Source organism: Myodes glareolus, chromosome 14 (assembly GCF_982192425.1).
Source record: "Myodes glareolus chromosome 14, mMyoGla1.1, whole genome shotgun sequence".
NCBI lineage: Eukaryota > Metazoa > Chordata > Mammalia > Rodentia > Cricetidae > Myodes > Myodes glareolus.
Genome location: NC_142039.1, coordinates 16,320,066 through 16,335,069, shown reverse-complemented (window position 1 = coordinate 16,335,069; position 15,004 = coordinate 16,320,066). Strand labels below are relative to the sequence as shown.

Genomic DNA, 15,004 nt, shown 5'->3' with positions numbered 1-15,004 from the left:
GGCTCCATTGTCTGGCTCCTGGCGCAGGTTTCTTATAGTGAGGCTAGTGGCCCTTTCTACCTGGTTGGGGGTACGGAAAGCATATTGATGTCCTAGAAACAGCCAGGCTAATGGCGGCATTCCTTCTCATATGCACACCAGCAGAACTGTTAGATATGAACAGATATTACTCAACATGCATCGAGGGGGCTCAGACCATACCACCAGCAGCATCCAATCATCTCACACGCCTAAAAAGCTGGGTGTATGCTTGTAACCCAGTTTCTCAGGATGCTGAGGCAGGAGGAACACACGTTTAAGACCAGCCTGGACCACAGAAAGCCAGTTCAGGGACTTACAGTGACATGGTTAAACGTGAACATCTCTCCAGCGAAAGGTGTGACACCTTGCTGGGAACAAGCAGAGCCGTAAACAGATGGGGATGACTACTGTGGACCTGGATCCAGATGTTAATGTTGTACAGATGTTAATTCACCATAAATTAAACAATATAAGAAATGCAATCCTAATAAAAATCCCAGCAGGACTTTGTGGCAGTGGAGTGGGGGTTAGGAACTGCCTTCCCATAACAGATAACCGAATGTTTGGATGGATCAGTGACTGGGAGGCTAGCTCGATCGGTCAAGATGTCTCAGAATTCCAAGACATCAGAACACTTCTATGCCTTTGCACTGAACAGCTCTGCTAGACCCAAACACCTATAAACATGCTGTTCTATTCTTCAAGATCTCTGATCAGGGAGCCCATACTCCCTCATTCCCCATTCTTTCAAATGATCCCTACAGCCCGAATAATGAAAAATTATCAGCATCTAAGCACAATGTGACTCTGGCTTAGGCTTTGTTCTCTTCCTTTTCTGACCCATTTGAGCTTGAAATTGAAGACATCTATCACCGTAAGAACAAATCATCTTTGAGCATCCCCAGGAGCAAATAAATATTGTCAGCTGTATACTTGGGTACTATAATTAAATTGTATCTCATTTTAGTAAAAAAAAAAAAATCCACTGCCTGTATATTATTCTGTTACGGACGCTGCCTTCCAAGCTTTGAGTCATGCTGTAACTCTTTCCTGAGTTTTTGACATGCTTTACTTGCAGGTGTCCAAATTCAATAGCAAGCTACAGCAAACACTTGGTCCTTGCTGAGACGCCATTACCTCATGGTTCTCACAGACTAAATCCAGATGTGCCTTTCTCAGGTATCGCATCACTGGATCTTATTGCAGGCTCCCCCCTTTCACCAGTGGTTCAGATTTTTCATATCCCTGGGCCCACTACTTTGTGCTTATCAACGCTAAACCCTCTCCAGGCTGTGTCCTTCTAATGCAACCTGGAAAAATCATTATGAATCTTAATTGGGCCTCTTAGTACTCGCCACCAATCCCATTTGAAGACAGGAAAATTTAATGAGGCATTCTCTGCTCCATCCTCTCAAAAATTAATAAGGATGTAAAATGATACTGGAAGGAAGTCAGACTTTAAAAACAGGCCTGGGGAAAACTTGGGTCCAAAAAGATTAAAGAATTTCTAGCATGAGTGAAAAATTCATCGTTTTCCCTTCACCCCTGCCTAACCTTTCGGTAGGAAATGGTGATTTATTGAGTCAAATAGAAGAGCCTGCGATGTTCAGGAATGGCAGAACACACCACAACGTTAAATTTGGGGAAGCAAGCATATAATTTGTGGATGACTGATCTGCTGTTATAGGATTAGTAAAGATCTGGCTTTGAGTAGCAGGGTTCATTACTGCTGCCTAAATTATTATTTCTAATAATTAACTTAAATCTCGACCCACATAAGATGCACTAGAGAGCCTTGGCAGGCTTGATAGCTCCTGAGGCTTTCTACGTGTAGCTGGCATCCCAAATGCTGACTGGCTCCGCTGCACACCTTGAGTCTGGAAATTCCTTCAGGGGGAATACAGTGCCTGGAAACCAGGCTACCCCCTCTGCCAGTAACCGAATGAGGCAATTTTGGACACACGGGTTTCCATTTTCATGGTAACTGGACAACCAGGTAGATGGGAAACATCTGGATTTGATAAAGTCTAAGCTATTTGCTAGATGGGTGGCTCTTGAATAAGTCACTTGCTCTTCTATCTCTGAGGTCAAGAATGAATGAGATAATGCTCAAAAATACTTAGCACTGTGCCTGAATTAGGTAAATTTCTCAAATAGGGGTTGATCTACCACAGTGGTGTGGAGTTAGAGAAATCATTGAAATTATCTCCCCTCTTTCCATCAAGTACCCATCAAAGGTAAGAACTTCGCTTGACAGTTTGGCATAGGGCAAGGACACCTATAGAAAGATGCAATGGTAGATGGAGGACGTACCTAAAACCATGTTTCTAAGCATCAGGTCTGCAGGTCTGCCTCGGGGGCTGCTGCAGGTGAAGTGGGAATGTGGCTGAGGACACGTGGTGGGCTCGGTTGGCCTCCACCCCATATTCTGCAAGCTTAGGGTGGCTCCACATGAACCTGTCGCATCTGAAAAGACTCCACTGCTCTCCTGTCTTGAAGGGAAATCTACTAACTGGAGGCAGGAGATCTGATGACTTCTCTGTGTAAAAGTTTACATGATCTAAGCCTGTGGCTGTGACCAGCAGCTAGGATATATGGCCACCAAGAGGAGAACTGGCCAAGTGCCTTGGAATAAGCCCACTGAAAGCCTCTCAAAGAGCACCTGGAGAAGAGGCCCATAGTTCTCGGTGATGCTGAGCAGCCTCCACAAATGACCTTTAGGTAACCCCTGAACGAGGCTCTTGCCTCTTAAAAGGGATAAAGAAAGGAAGCCAGCAAACCAGGCAGAAACAAGGGGCAGAGATACTCTTTGGCTTGGCCACTACAATAGTAGAAACGGAATCAGAAGGATCTTGGAGCTCAGGTCAATGCGAGTTTCTCAAACTAAAAGTTCAAGACACACCAATGATACTTTACCCTGTCCGTCTAGTTTTGTTTGTTTGTAGACAAGGTCTCACTATGTAGACCAGGCTGGCCTTGCACTCAAAATGATCACCTGCCTCTGCTTCAAGGGTGCTGGAATTAAAGATGTGCACTACCACACCCCGCTGACAAAAATAATTTCAAGTCTGTATTTGGACTTGGGGAAGTCTGACACTACGATTTGTCCATTATCAATTATTTGAAACCATACATATTACACATGCAAGACCTCTTCAAGGTTATATGTTAAGCCCGTAAAACTGACCAAAACATATAAATCCACTATCTTTGAAAAGAACAGTGACCAAGAAAGACATCGGAATTGTCATCCCATAGCCACTATTGAACAATATAAAGCTTCGGAGTTTCAACCTCCTGAGTGCCATCGTGGGCCTATCTGTAAAGTGACCACCTCACCAATCTTCGAAAATGCCTTCAAACCTGAGGCACCGATTACCTCATAAACAACTAATTCACATGATTCCTTCTCAGCCATTAGCCTTCCCTTCTGCAAATTTTCTCAACAATAACTTTATATCCGGTACAGCCTTCTTCCTCCTTCCTTTACTAGCCAGACCTCTAGGAAGGACGAATACTCTACCATCTCTGATCATTTCCCTGCTGCTGCTGCTGCCTCCTTGTTGGGGGTGGGCATGCTTAATTACCAGGCATGCCTAAAGGGCTTACCTCTTCCTCCAGCAATGGGCCAAAGCAAGGGTCTGTGATTGTGTGTGCTAAATAGACTTAAATGGAGCTGTCTGTAAGATGAAGAAGACAGACGAAGCATCTCTACTGTACCCAGAAGAGTGAAATGTCAAAATTTATACATTGAAAAAAACAGCAACCCAGTAGCCAAGGGCTGCCTGGGAAGGGCTGAAGGGAAATAGTGAGTTGGTATCATAGGCCAATGAGGAAAGAGGTGAGATGAGCATTTCTGGAAGATATAGATAATGCATGAATACCATTTTTGGGGTGGAGGGTACCAAGCAACACTCTGATTTACAGGAAAGGGTATTCAGAATAGTCTTTGGACAACAGAGCAAGAGCCTACTCTGGGGGTGTAGGGGTTCCCAGGACTGTGTGTTTGCTCTCAGCTACTCACTGGCTCTGGGATGATGGGGAGCAGGTTCTAGAACTTCTCTGAGTCTCAGTTTCCTCCCCTATAAACTGGGCCATGAAAAAACAGGCCCTTCAAATATTGGGAAGATGAAAAGAGATGATGCTTGGAAGATGCTAGAAGGAAACCCAGAATATACTAAGAGCCACATGAATATTAGTTATTTTTTATTAAAAAGGCTTTCTGGCTTTTATTATGGGTTGGCATCTCCATTTCAGAATGTTCCATACTGTAAGGAAGAGAACATGGAGTGGACAAGCAAGGAAATGAAGGAGGACGGCAGATGCAGCCTTATTAGTTCAGGAAGCTTGGGGCAGAAGGCAGAGAAAGCGGGGATTTCTTATGGGCAACATTTCATTGTCTCTTCAGAGAAGCATCTCCCCATTAACAGGGGAGGCCATGGGGGCCTAGGGAAGCAGAGGTTGGGTTCAAGCTTTGCTCTGTGTGGCCTGTTTTGTCGCTGGACTGGAAAGCTCTATGAGAGTGGGAATGTTTCTGTCTCACTGCTAGGAGGCCACGGTACCACCTGAGCTGCATTTCCTTCCACCCACCTCCCCAACAAGCTCCTCTGCTGTACTGTACACTCTGATCTCAAAATGGAAGAGAAGGCAGAAGGAGAGGAAGCCAATGGGGGTCTTCAGGTCTCCCAGTACAAGAACAGTTCTCAGTGTTGCCCACTAGAGGGGTTGGAGACAATCAAATCAACAAGGATGGGAGATACCACGGTCACCAGAGAAGGCACAGGAGCTAGGGGATTGGCTTGGTTTCTTAATGACCACCGTGCCCCCCTTCTTGGATTTTCAAGACAGGGTTTCTCTGTGTGGCCCTGGCTGCTCTGGAATGCTCTTTGTAGACCAGGCTGGCCTCAAACCTCAGAGAGATCCACCAGCCTCTGCCACCCGAGTGCTGGGATTAAAGGCGTGCACCACCAGCCACTACCAGATGATCACTTCTCTGAGGAGGTTCAACCTCCTTCTGATTGACTGCTAAGAAAAGCAACTGTCAGGTAAGTTCCCTAGCAATTCTTTCCTGGGTTAGAGCTTAGGAAGTCTCTACTTGGACGAGAGAAGAGTGACATTTGGCACTTTAACCGTTTATGATCATGTTTATGATCATAATCCCCTAACAGGACAAATTTGACTGAGATAGGTCACTGGTGGGACACAGAGTTGATCACCACCAAGAAGACAATTGTTTATGTGAATACATTTGAAGACCGGGTCTCGGGTCTCTCGGTCAAATTGGCCTTGAGCTCCGTGTTTACAACTATGACCTTGATCCTCCCGCCTCTGCCTCCTGAGTTCTGACATTAAAGAGGTGAACATTAACACACTTGGTTTATACGTTGCTGGACAGGATTGTGAGCTTTATGCCTGCTAGATAAGAGCTCTAGCCAGTGAGCTACATTCCCCAGCTCCAGGAAGATCACTCCTGTACAGACAGGGCTAGACAAAAACTGTTGCTCAAAGAAAGTCATTTTCAGTGGGCATTTGGGGATCTTCAGAGGAAGCCAGCTGACATCACAGACCTTACTGCAGCCTTGGGACTGATTTTCCACTTTCCAGCTGGGGAATCTGGACTTCAGAGTGGTGGCGTCTGTATATGGGAAGACCACATGGGGAGGGGTAGCAGAGCAAGCAGTGGCTCTTTCCTGGTGAACATATGGAAGGATCGCCTCACTAAACTGTGATGGAGACTTTGTTGCAGGCATTCCAAAGATCCCAAGCCAGTCGGCACCGGATATGAGTTCGCATCCTGCTGAGGATACACAGGGACCTGTGCATCTGTTTTCACACACAAATGCTGATGACCAGCCTCCCTGGATCCAGAAGGCGGAAGGGGTGCTTTCCTCTTTGGAAGGAGGGGAAATTTAACACAAATAGTACCTACCCCCTCCCAAGAAATCTGTTGTCATAAAAGCAAGGGAAGGAAATGACTGCCTGTTTTGGACTTTTGGGAGAAAATGAAAAGTTAAAAAAAAAAAAAAGAAAGATTGAAGCCAGCCAAGTCCCAGCAGATCTGTAGAAGCTGTGAGGAAAAGTTTTGGCAGATACCCGGAATAAATATGGGGAAAGGGGTTAGGCTCCCCTTTATGATGAAGAGATATTTATTTCCCAGACAAATCCTCAAGGATAAATTCCTTGCATCAAAGATGTCCTAGGAGACCCTGTGATATAATGCCACACGGCAGATGGCAGGAACAACGTATTTTCTCAACAGACCATCTCTGTGAATTCAGCGTCTTTCCCAACATGAACAATGCATGCTCAGAGAACTTTTCATCAGCCTTGGATATTTTACAAATGGCATAGTTTAGTTCAGAGCTTACAGTTCAGTGGTGAGCCCAAAGCTCTTTACAAAGCAAGAACCTTTTGATGGTGACTGGGCTTTGGGATGATTTTGCTCTCTATGCAGATTCAGAGGCACTTTTTGCTAAAAGGGAAGAATATAAATGCCATTTAAAAGGTGATGTGTTCTGGGGTAGGAAGAAGGGAAAGAGAGACAGTCAGTTTTTAAAAGTTAATGCAAATTGGGTGGTGTGGCGCATGCTTTTAATCCCAGCACTCGGGAGGCAGAGGCAGGTAGATCTCTGAGAGCTTGAGGCCAGCCTGGTCTACAAGTGCTAGTTCCAGGACAGGCTCCAATGCTACAGAGAAACCTTGTCTCAAAAAACCAAAATAAATAATAAATAAATAAATAGCTAATGCATCTGGTAAAATGTCCAATTGAAACCATAACTTGGGGGTAATGCATATGACTTTCATTCCTCAGCTCAAGACCCCAGGGAACTGATCTTGCTGGCTCTAGGGCTGTTGTCTATTGTAACATGGAGGCTTGGAGATTAATTGCAAATCTCAATGACCCTTATTCTAGGCTCTCACCAAAAATTGGGAAGTTGAGCACGGAGTTTGGCTAAGTAGAAACAGAGTGCTGTGTGTCTGGGATGTCACAGGGAGATTGCTCTTCCAACATTTAAAACCTTATCACTTGAAAACCGTTCACTATGACTATGTGGTGTCAACCTAAGTTCTCTCTATCAGGCAAGTACACCATTACTAGTAACACTCAAAGGTAGGAAACATGACCACAAAAGTGATTTTGTTACCCCCACCCTCCACCAAACAGAAGTGAAAGGGGCCACCGCTCCATTTTCCTCTCGGGCCAGACCTGCTCGGATGAGCCCAGAAACATCCATTCTGCAGACAGTACTTTTGAAGCCTGCCCAGTTTCACAGTCCAGCATAAACAACTTCTTTGGCAGTGCCTGGGTTTTGTACCCAACAGCAGAGCCGAGGTTATGACCAAATTTAAGGCCTCTGGAATGCAGTTCATCTTGGACCTAAAAGGAGAGGCACCACGCAGCTAATAGAAAACTCTAAAAGGCCAGAGAAAGATCCAGAAAGGAGACGAACAAAAAAGAAAGGATGGAGACCAAAAGAAAAACACTCGGCGAAATGCTCTGCTTGATTCATACCAGCACAGAGTCACGCAGAGTGAGCTGGATACAGCTACACGCACACAGCCGGTAGGCGCCTAGATCGCCTCTCTGTAGGGAAAGATGTCAAATAGTTGGCATTGTCATTTTTATGCTAGTTATTAATAAACCTTCTTACAATGGAAGGAAGTGGTTGCATTCAGAGAAGGAGAATGTGGGAATTGTTTAATAATGAAGGTGGACCGGTTCCTGGCAAGGCCAGGGTCAGGACTGAACACAACATGTTTTTCCCAGAATAAAAAGTGTCAGCGCTGTGGCATGATAGCAGAATGTGGGGTTGGGTGCGGCTGTAAGACCTCGGATCCATCCTCATGGTCATCACGCTCCTGTTTGATCAAACGGACGAAGACTCAGCTGCCACCGAATAAACCACACAGCCAAATTCCTACCCGTTAACTCATTATACTATTTTGTTTGGTGGTAAAGGGATACTTCAGGCCTCTTTATTTTATTAAAAAAAAATCAGTGTCCTGTATTTCCATTTAAGAAGGAATACCAAGTCTCTCTCTCTTCCTTCCTCCCCTCCCCCGCAAACACACACACACACACACACACACACACACACACACACACACACACACACACAGGAGTATTGGTGGCTAATACAGCAAGTCACAGGGCCCTGCACAACACTGGCTATTTCCTAAGTGGGTCTGTGGCATTCCTTTTAAAGAGCCCGAGAGCAAAATACTCTCCGACAATCCCTGCACTCCCACTGAAGTCCTGACTGTCCTGGGAAGACAGCGCCCTAAAACAATGCTCCCACAAACCCTACACTCTCACTTCCACACAAGCTACGAAAAGGTCATGTGTCTCCAGCGACAATGACACAAATACAGTTGTTTTTGTATCGTTTGTCTTCTCCTCAACCCCTTCCCTCTAACATTTCAAGCAATAGGGGAAGGGAAGGGGGAATAGACCCCTTTGAAGAGCCTGCAAAAGATTTGGGATGGGCCTTCTGTTTTTCTTTCTTGTTCAGGGCTGGGGATTAGACTGAGGGCTTTAGGCAAGGGTTCTACCCACTGAGATATACCCTAGCTCATGGCAAATGAGAGAAGGCGGGCTAGGGAGAAGGGAAGAACAAGCTCTAAAAACAGCTCAACTTAATGGATGGTTTGAATTTATAGTTGTTACCTCACACTGTATTTGAACATCTTAACAGTTTGTTACTTGAAGCCCCATGTGAACAAAATGCCATAGCCAGAGCCATCTCCAAATTTGGAGGAAAGAGCTAGGCTCTTACAGGTCACTGTGACTAAGTGCCCCTCTCATCTCTCCCTGTCCGGTGATCATCAGCAGATTTCCTGAACCCCTACACACGCAGAGTCTGCACAACACAGGCCTGTAGCTCTGACCTGGATGGGGGACACCACCCTGTGGGTCTCCACCAGGATCTAAGCCTATGGTTTCCTCACGGCAGCTCCTGGGTAAAATGTCTTGACCCCAAACTCACAGAACCATGTGCCCTCTTCATTTGGAAATGCTAGTCATCACCCCTCCTGCCCCGCTCACACTAATGACTCAGGGCATCGGTGGGCATGAATTTCTGACTTTTGTAATGGTTAACATTGGCATTCCTTTATTTATTTAGCATTAGAGGCCCCAGATACCAAGAGCTGGGTTTCCTAGCAATTTCAAAGGCACTTGCACATCCTTATGTAGTAAACGGCCTTTAAGGTTACAAAGATTTGGAACTGTTTTATTTTGTATCCACAGACAATACTCAAGCTCTTTTCAGAGACGCCCATGTGTTTCAAATGCTGTGTATTTTACCTCCTTTCCTAGTTGTGACTCAGGCCAGCCCTGCACAATTGAGCCCAGAAACATCCATTCAGCAGAAGGCGGTCCTTGCAGCAGTCAAGGTTCTACAGTCCAGTATAAACAAACCCTGGCAGCACCGACCGACTCCTTTGGCAATGCCGGAGGTTTGGGGGAGGGTTGTGTCCAACAGCAGACCCAAAGCTATGATCAAAATCAAAGCATGGCCTAGTATCTCTTAGGAGTTGAGATGAATGTTTCTACCAGGGAAATGCGACAGCATTGTTATATGGTTCACTTATGCATAATGTTGAGGTACGGGGAGAAGGGAAATGGATGGAAACAACAAGGGTTGGCCACCATTTGCCCCAGGGGCAGTATTGGAAAGGGCTGAGGGACCGATACAGGTGACCTCAAAAGGTCTAACACCAGTATGATGAAGAATGTCAACCTGACAGCAGGATAGAGATGTTCTGTCTAGTTTGAAAGATGCTTGGATGTCAGTCCTAATGATCAGTGTGGTATCACTTTTACCTTAGAGGCTTGGGGCTTCTGTGAGGAAGAACGCTGGTGGGAATTCCCAGGAGAACTCTATGTGAGGCCAGAAACACCACACATTTCAGAAACATGGAGGCTCTTACCACGCCCCACGGGTCTCACTGCTATTCTCTAACACTCCTTACCAACAACTTTGCTACTGGGTACTGGACAATGGACATGGCCATGGGATTTTCTTGTGCTAACTAGGCTTTCAATATGCTTTTAAAAAACATTTATTAGATACCACATAAAAAGGGGGGAGGAGGAGACAGTTTGTGCAATTGGATGCTGCGTTGTCTCCTTTGTGAGTGAACATTAGCTGGGAAGGTCTGGCAAGTGTTAACAAAAAGGCAGAGCTGTCCTGTAACAGCAAGCTTGCGAGAACATGTCACAAGCAAGAGGACAGAAAGCAAAAGGAAGGAGCCTAGCTAGATGCCCCAATTTTTAGACCAGGGGTTAAATTTCTTTACAGTAGGATACTAGCCTGGTCTGTCATAGGTAGGGCTACCAATGGCTTTCCCCAAGTGAGGGCTGCCTCCTCCCACAGCAAGTACTCGTGAGGGGCAGTAGGCAGTAGCCTCCGTGGGAGGGAGGACCAGATTCATATATCCTAGAAATTCCCTTTGTGTGCTGATGGCATGCATCCTGTTCTGGTCCCTCCCTCCATTGTCCCAGCTGTTTTTCTTAGTCATAAAGGTGGGCGTGGGGGATCCCCAAAGAGTTTCAACTGGCATTCACAAACATTTTTCAGGCTCGAACTTGTATGGCCTAAGAGAGGTTGACATCTCACCCTGTGCCACTATAACCTTTTAAAGTTGCTTCAACATCTTGAGAGGACAATGCTTGCACATTATATGTAGGCATGCATTCAGCAGGAAGATCTTCCTGTGATTTATCTCAGTCTCCCCTTAGGAACTTCATCTACACCTGCTCTGCCTTGGTGCCCTTAGAGGTTGCCCAGAATATGAGGGGCCCAGGAAGATGGATCAGGTCATAAGCTGAAAGTGCAGAAGCCTGGGTTTCTTTATCCTGAGCAAGAAGAGGCGCCTTCAAAACATAATCCCTGGACCAAGAGCCGCAGAGGGATCTGGGAGCTTGGTAGAAAATAAACTCATTCGCAGGCTCACACAGACTTGCAGAACCTTGTGGGACGAGGGGAGAACCAATGGTCATATTGCACTCCTACAACCCTGAGCTGGAAGAATCCAGAGTGGAGCAAGACCGGATTCTCAGTAACTAGATAAGGAGGTGGGTAGGACAGATCCAGACTCTTATCTGAAACCATTTAACAGGAATTGAGACAATCGTTGCACGTATCTAAAAGACAAACAAGGTGTTGCATCTGACTCTGCTTTGCCCGTTCAGTGGGAGGCTGGAGGGGGCTGTAACTCCACATAGACCCGCAGGTTTTGAATGATCTGCCTTGATACAAGAAGACAACATTTTCACAGTCTTCTTCGCAAACTTCTAAGCCTCAGAAGTAGTGCCCATTTGGCACACCTTTTGTATGAAACAGCTTCGAAGAATTCCAGGCAGGGGGAGAGCTAGAGTTAGAGTCAGCCCCATGGAGGTCTGACAGAGATGGGCCCAGTTTTTAGGAGCCTGAAGCTTACATAATTTTGACAGTTCATTTTGGACAAACAATATACAGCATATCGTATAGAGTTCACAAGCATGTGACAAACAGATTACTAGGTCTCTGAGAAGCAGTGTCATAGCCTGTCCGACATGGAGACCTGAGTTCACACTCCGCCAGCCCCATGGGCAAACCCACTTCTCACTCCAGGCCCAGGGTACACGCTCCGATCCTCAGCTATCTCAGTTTAACTTCTCTGACTGTGAATGGACCATACCAGTCCAGAAGCTAACATGTATCAGCTCATCTTCTGCCTTTCCCTTTTTGGTGGTTACTGCTGTTTGCAGTCACTGTGTATAGGTTTAGAACTGGTCCTCGACAATGGCAGGAGGTAGAGACTTCTTTTATTTTCCTCTCTCAGAGACCAGGTGACATGGCTCCTGTCCTAGCTTTATCTGTCAACTTGACACAGCCCAGAGTCATCTGTCTGAGTCTCAAGTACAGGATCGCCCAGGTCCGACTGGCCTGTGGCCAGGTCTGTGCAGGACTGTCCTGACTGATGATGGGTGTAGGAGAGCTCATTCCACCGTGGATGCCATCATCCCTAGGGGCCTGGGCTGCATAAGAAAGCTGGTTGAATAAGAGCCTGGGAGAGCAAACCAGGAAGCAGTGTTTCTCCATGGTTTCTATTTCAGTTCCTGCCTTGAGTTCTTCTGACTTCCCTCAGTAAGGGACTGTCAGCTGGAAGTGTAAGATGAAATAAACCCTTCTCCCCCTAGGTTGCTTTAGGTCGTGGTGTTGATCACAGCGACAGAAAGCAAACGGACAGCCGCCTAAATTAATCAGACTTTAAACAGGCAGCTTTGGAAAAGGCATTGACTGGTCACACTGAGCTCACATTTCCAAACAACTGCTGTCCTTTTCTCCCTCGGCCCTCTGAAAACCCGTGCCTCGTCTTGTCATTTAAGCAAATAGCGTTCTTCGTCTGTTATTTATTTAGGGGCCAGGGGTTGAACCCTGAGCCTCAGGTGAGCTAAGCAAGCACTCTACCAATGAACCAATTCCTTGATCTCCACTCTTGAAGCCAAGGTAATTTTGATCTGGCTCTTCTAATCTTTAATGGTGAAATGAACTACCTGATGCTCACATAAATAGACAGTAGAACCAGGTAGAGACTCAATGTCATTCAGCCACCTCTTGTGACAGCAAGGATCCCCTTTTCACACTGACCTTTTAAAGTCTCAGATGTATCATTGGAAGCAGAATGTAGCAGTTTGATCCTGACCTTTGTCCTTCCCCAGTATAGGTCCCTTCACTTAAGAACACACAATGAAACCCCACTCTCTGCCTTTGGAGTTGATATTCCTGATGATAGTTACCGATAACGCCAGTTGGCATTCTACAAAGCCCCGTGAGGTATCAGAAGAGACGCCTACAGTTTGCCCCACACTGTGAAGTTACTCTAATCTCCCTCTGCCCCTTTGGATACCTGGGGAAACTTCTTAGACCCACACGTGACTCCAGAGTTTAGTCTGGGAACTAAAGCCCTTGTCTGGCCAGCCTGCCCAGTGGCCTGCTGTGCACAGTGTCCCCTACCTCCCTGGGGAGAAGCCATTGGGTGGAAGGTGTCGCGGGCGCAGGCTCTACCTGAGGACAGCAGGCTCCCACTGCTGCCGCTAATGATCTTCCCTTTGCTGCCCATGTTGGCCAACTTCGAGGTCTTCAGCGTCCCTGTTTCTGTTAGGTCAATGGCGATCTCGCTCAGACTCCGTGCTGCATGGATCTTGGACTGGAAAGGAAAAGCAAAAAAGGTTATAGAAGGGGCAGAACACACTCACTTGTAGTCCTGAAGTCTGGTGGCTCCTAAGCTACAAACCGGAATTCACAGCGCAGGATTCTCTAGCTGTCAGAGCACAGTGTGAGGAGTGTGGTCTTTGCAGTCTATATTCTGGGGAAAGTATTTAATCTCCTTGAGTCTTATTATTCCCAAATATAAACCAGGGGAGTTACCACCGACCACAGAGGGGTGAGTGGAGTCAAAGGGACAAGCTGTGTGTGGGACATTCCCTTCCCTCCCTCTAGTCCTCCCCTCTTCTCCTTTCTCCTTGACAGAGAAACAAATAGAAAATTGTACCAGGTCAGTAATCCTAGCTATTGGGGATGGGGATAGGGGGCTGAGGCAGGGGGGTTATAAACTCATAGACTGCCTGGGCCAAAGAGCAAGTTCAAAGTCTGATTGGACAATTTACTGGGGGACCTATTCTTAATATAAAAAGTAGAATAAGTAGGTATAGCTCAATGGTAGAGAACTTCTCTAGTATGTACAAGAGCCTAGGTTCAAGCCCTAACACCACACACACATACACACATACACATACACACCCACATACATATGCATGCATGCACTCACGCATGTACATATATGCATAGGCACACACATAGTTGTGACTATACTTATTTTATGCTTAAATGAGGAGAAAATAACTTTTTAGCTTTATGAATGACAGATGAGATTTGTGAAACAAAGTCATGAAATATCAATAAATTTAGAAGCTATTAAATATCTTCAGTTATTACCCATGTGACCAGGGAAAGTTTAGGTGATAGAGTACTGGTATCTGCAAAGTCTATACACAGACAGAAACCTCTGGAATACACATGTCCCTCCAACAGCATCTATCTCGAGATTCGCTTCAATTCTCATTGATTAAATCTGTGAAGGTTCCAAAGTCTTCATATTGGGGTTCAAACTTCACTCCACTTTGTATGCAGATCAGCTGACCCCACTGGGCTTACCACCACAGAGGCGAGGAGAATCTCAGACCGGTTTTGTTCTGTGTTTACATCCCTCAAAGTGATCGTTTCTTTAGTAAGCCTATCCGTTTTACTTTGTCACACCGTTGGTAATGTGGAAATGTGCTGTACTTTCTGCCTATGGACATGATTTGGCCTTTTGCAATATGTTGCTATTGTTTTATAAATCAATTTTTTAATGATACCATCAGTGTCATGCAAACCACTACGGCTGACAGTCAAAGCACACACTGGCTCTGTGTGCTGGAGCTGGGTGAGCCGAATGCGTAGCTGCTGCAGGACTGCAAGGTTTTCCGCACTCACAAGGCTCCAGACAGATTCTGCCAGCTTTGGCAAGGCCTGCTCACCACAGTACCCTCTTCCTGATTTACGGGCTTCCTCCTTTGCCCAGGGGTTGTTATTTGTCCCACAAAGGCTATCTGGGCCTTAAGGCCTTGCCCTTCCTCTGGCCTCAGATGTTGTTGCCTCTGCTGATGAATGACAGTGACTTCCGGCCCCTGTGTGCTTTCTTCCTCTTAACAAATGAGCGTCTTTGGCCAGAAGAAACACCGACTTTTGTTTTTGTTTTGTTCACCTGATGTGAACTGTCCTCCTCCTCTCCTCCTTCTCCACCACTGGTACTTTGACTTGGATTCCCTTCCCAACCTCCACTCTTCCTTATGAACAGAACCAGGTTGACTTCCTCAGGTTAGGGCCCTCTGGTACATAAGAAAGCCCAGCTGCCAGGCCTGGCAGCCTTTGGCTGCAGGAGGAAGCAGGAC

The 15,004-nt window shown here is 46.1% G+C and overlaps 1 protein-coding gene across 7 annotated transcripts in view; it reads right to left on the bottom strand.

The window, feature by feature from the left end:
• Frmd4a (FERM domain containing 4A) overlaps window positions 1-15,004 on the bottom strand; it is a 601,861-nt gene that overhangs the window by 27,490 nt on the left and 559,367 nt on the right. For all 7 annotated transcript variants that reach the window (XM_087896367.1, XM_087896368.1, XM_087896365.1 and 4 more), the window contains one exon: window positions 13,077-13,218. In XM_087896367.1, coding sequence (XP_087752493.1) covers window positions 13,077-13,218 — 142 coding nt within the window. The remainder of the gene's footprint in view (window positions 1-13,076; window positions 13,219-15,004) is intronic.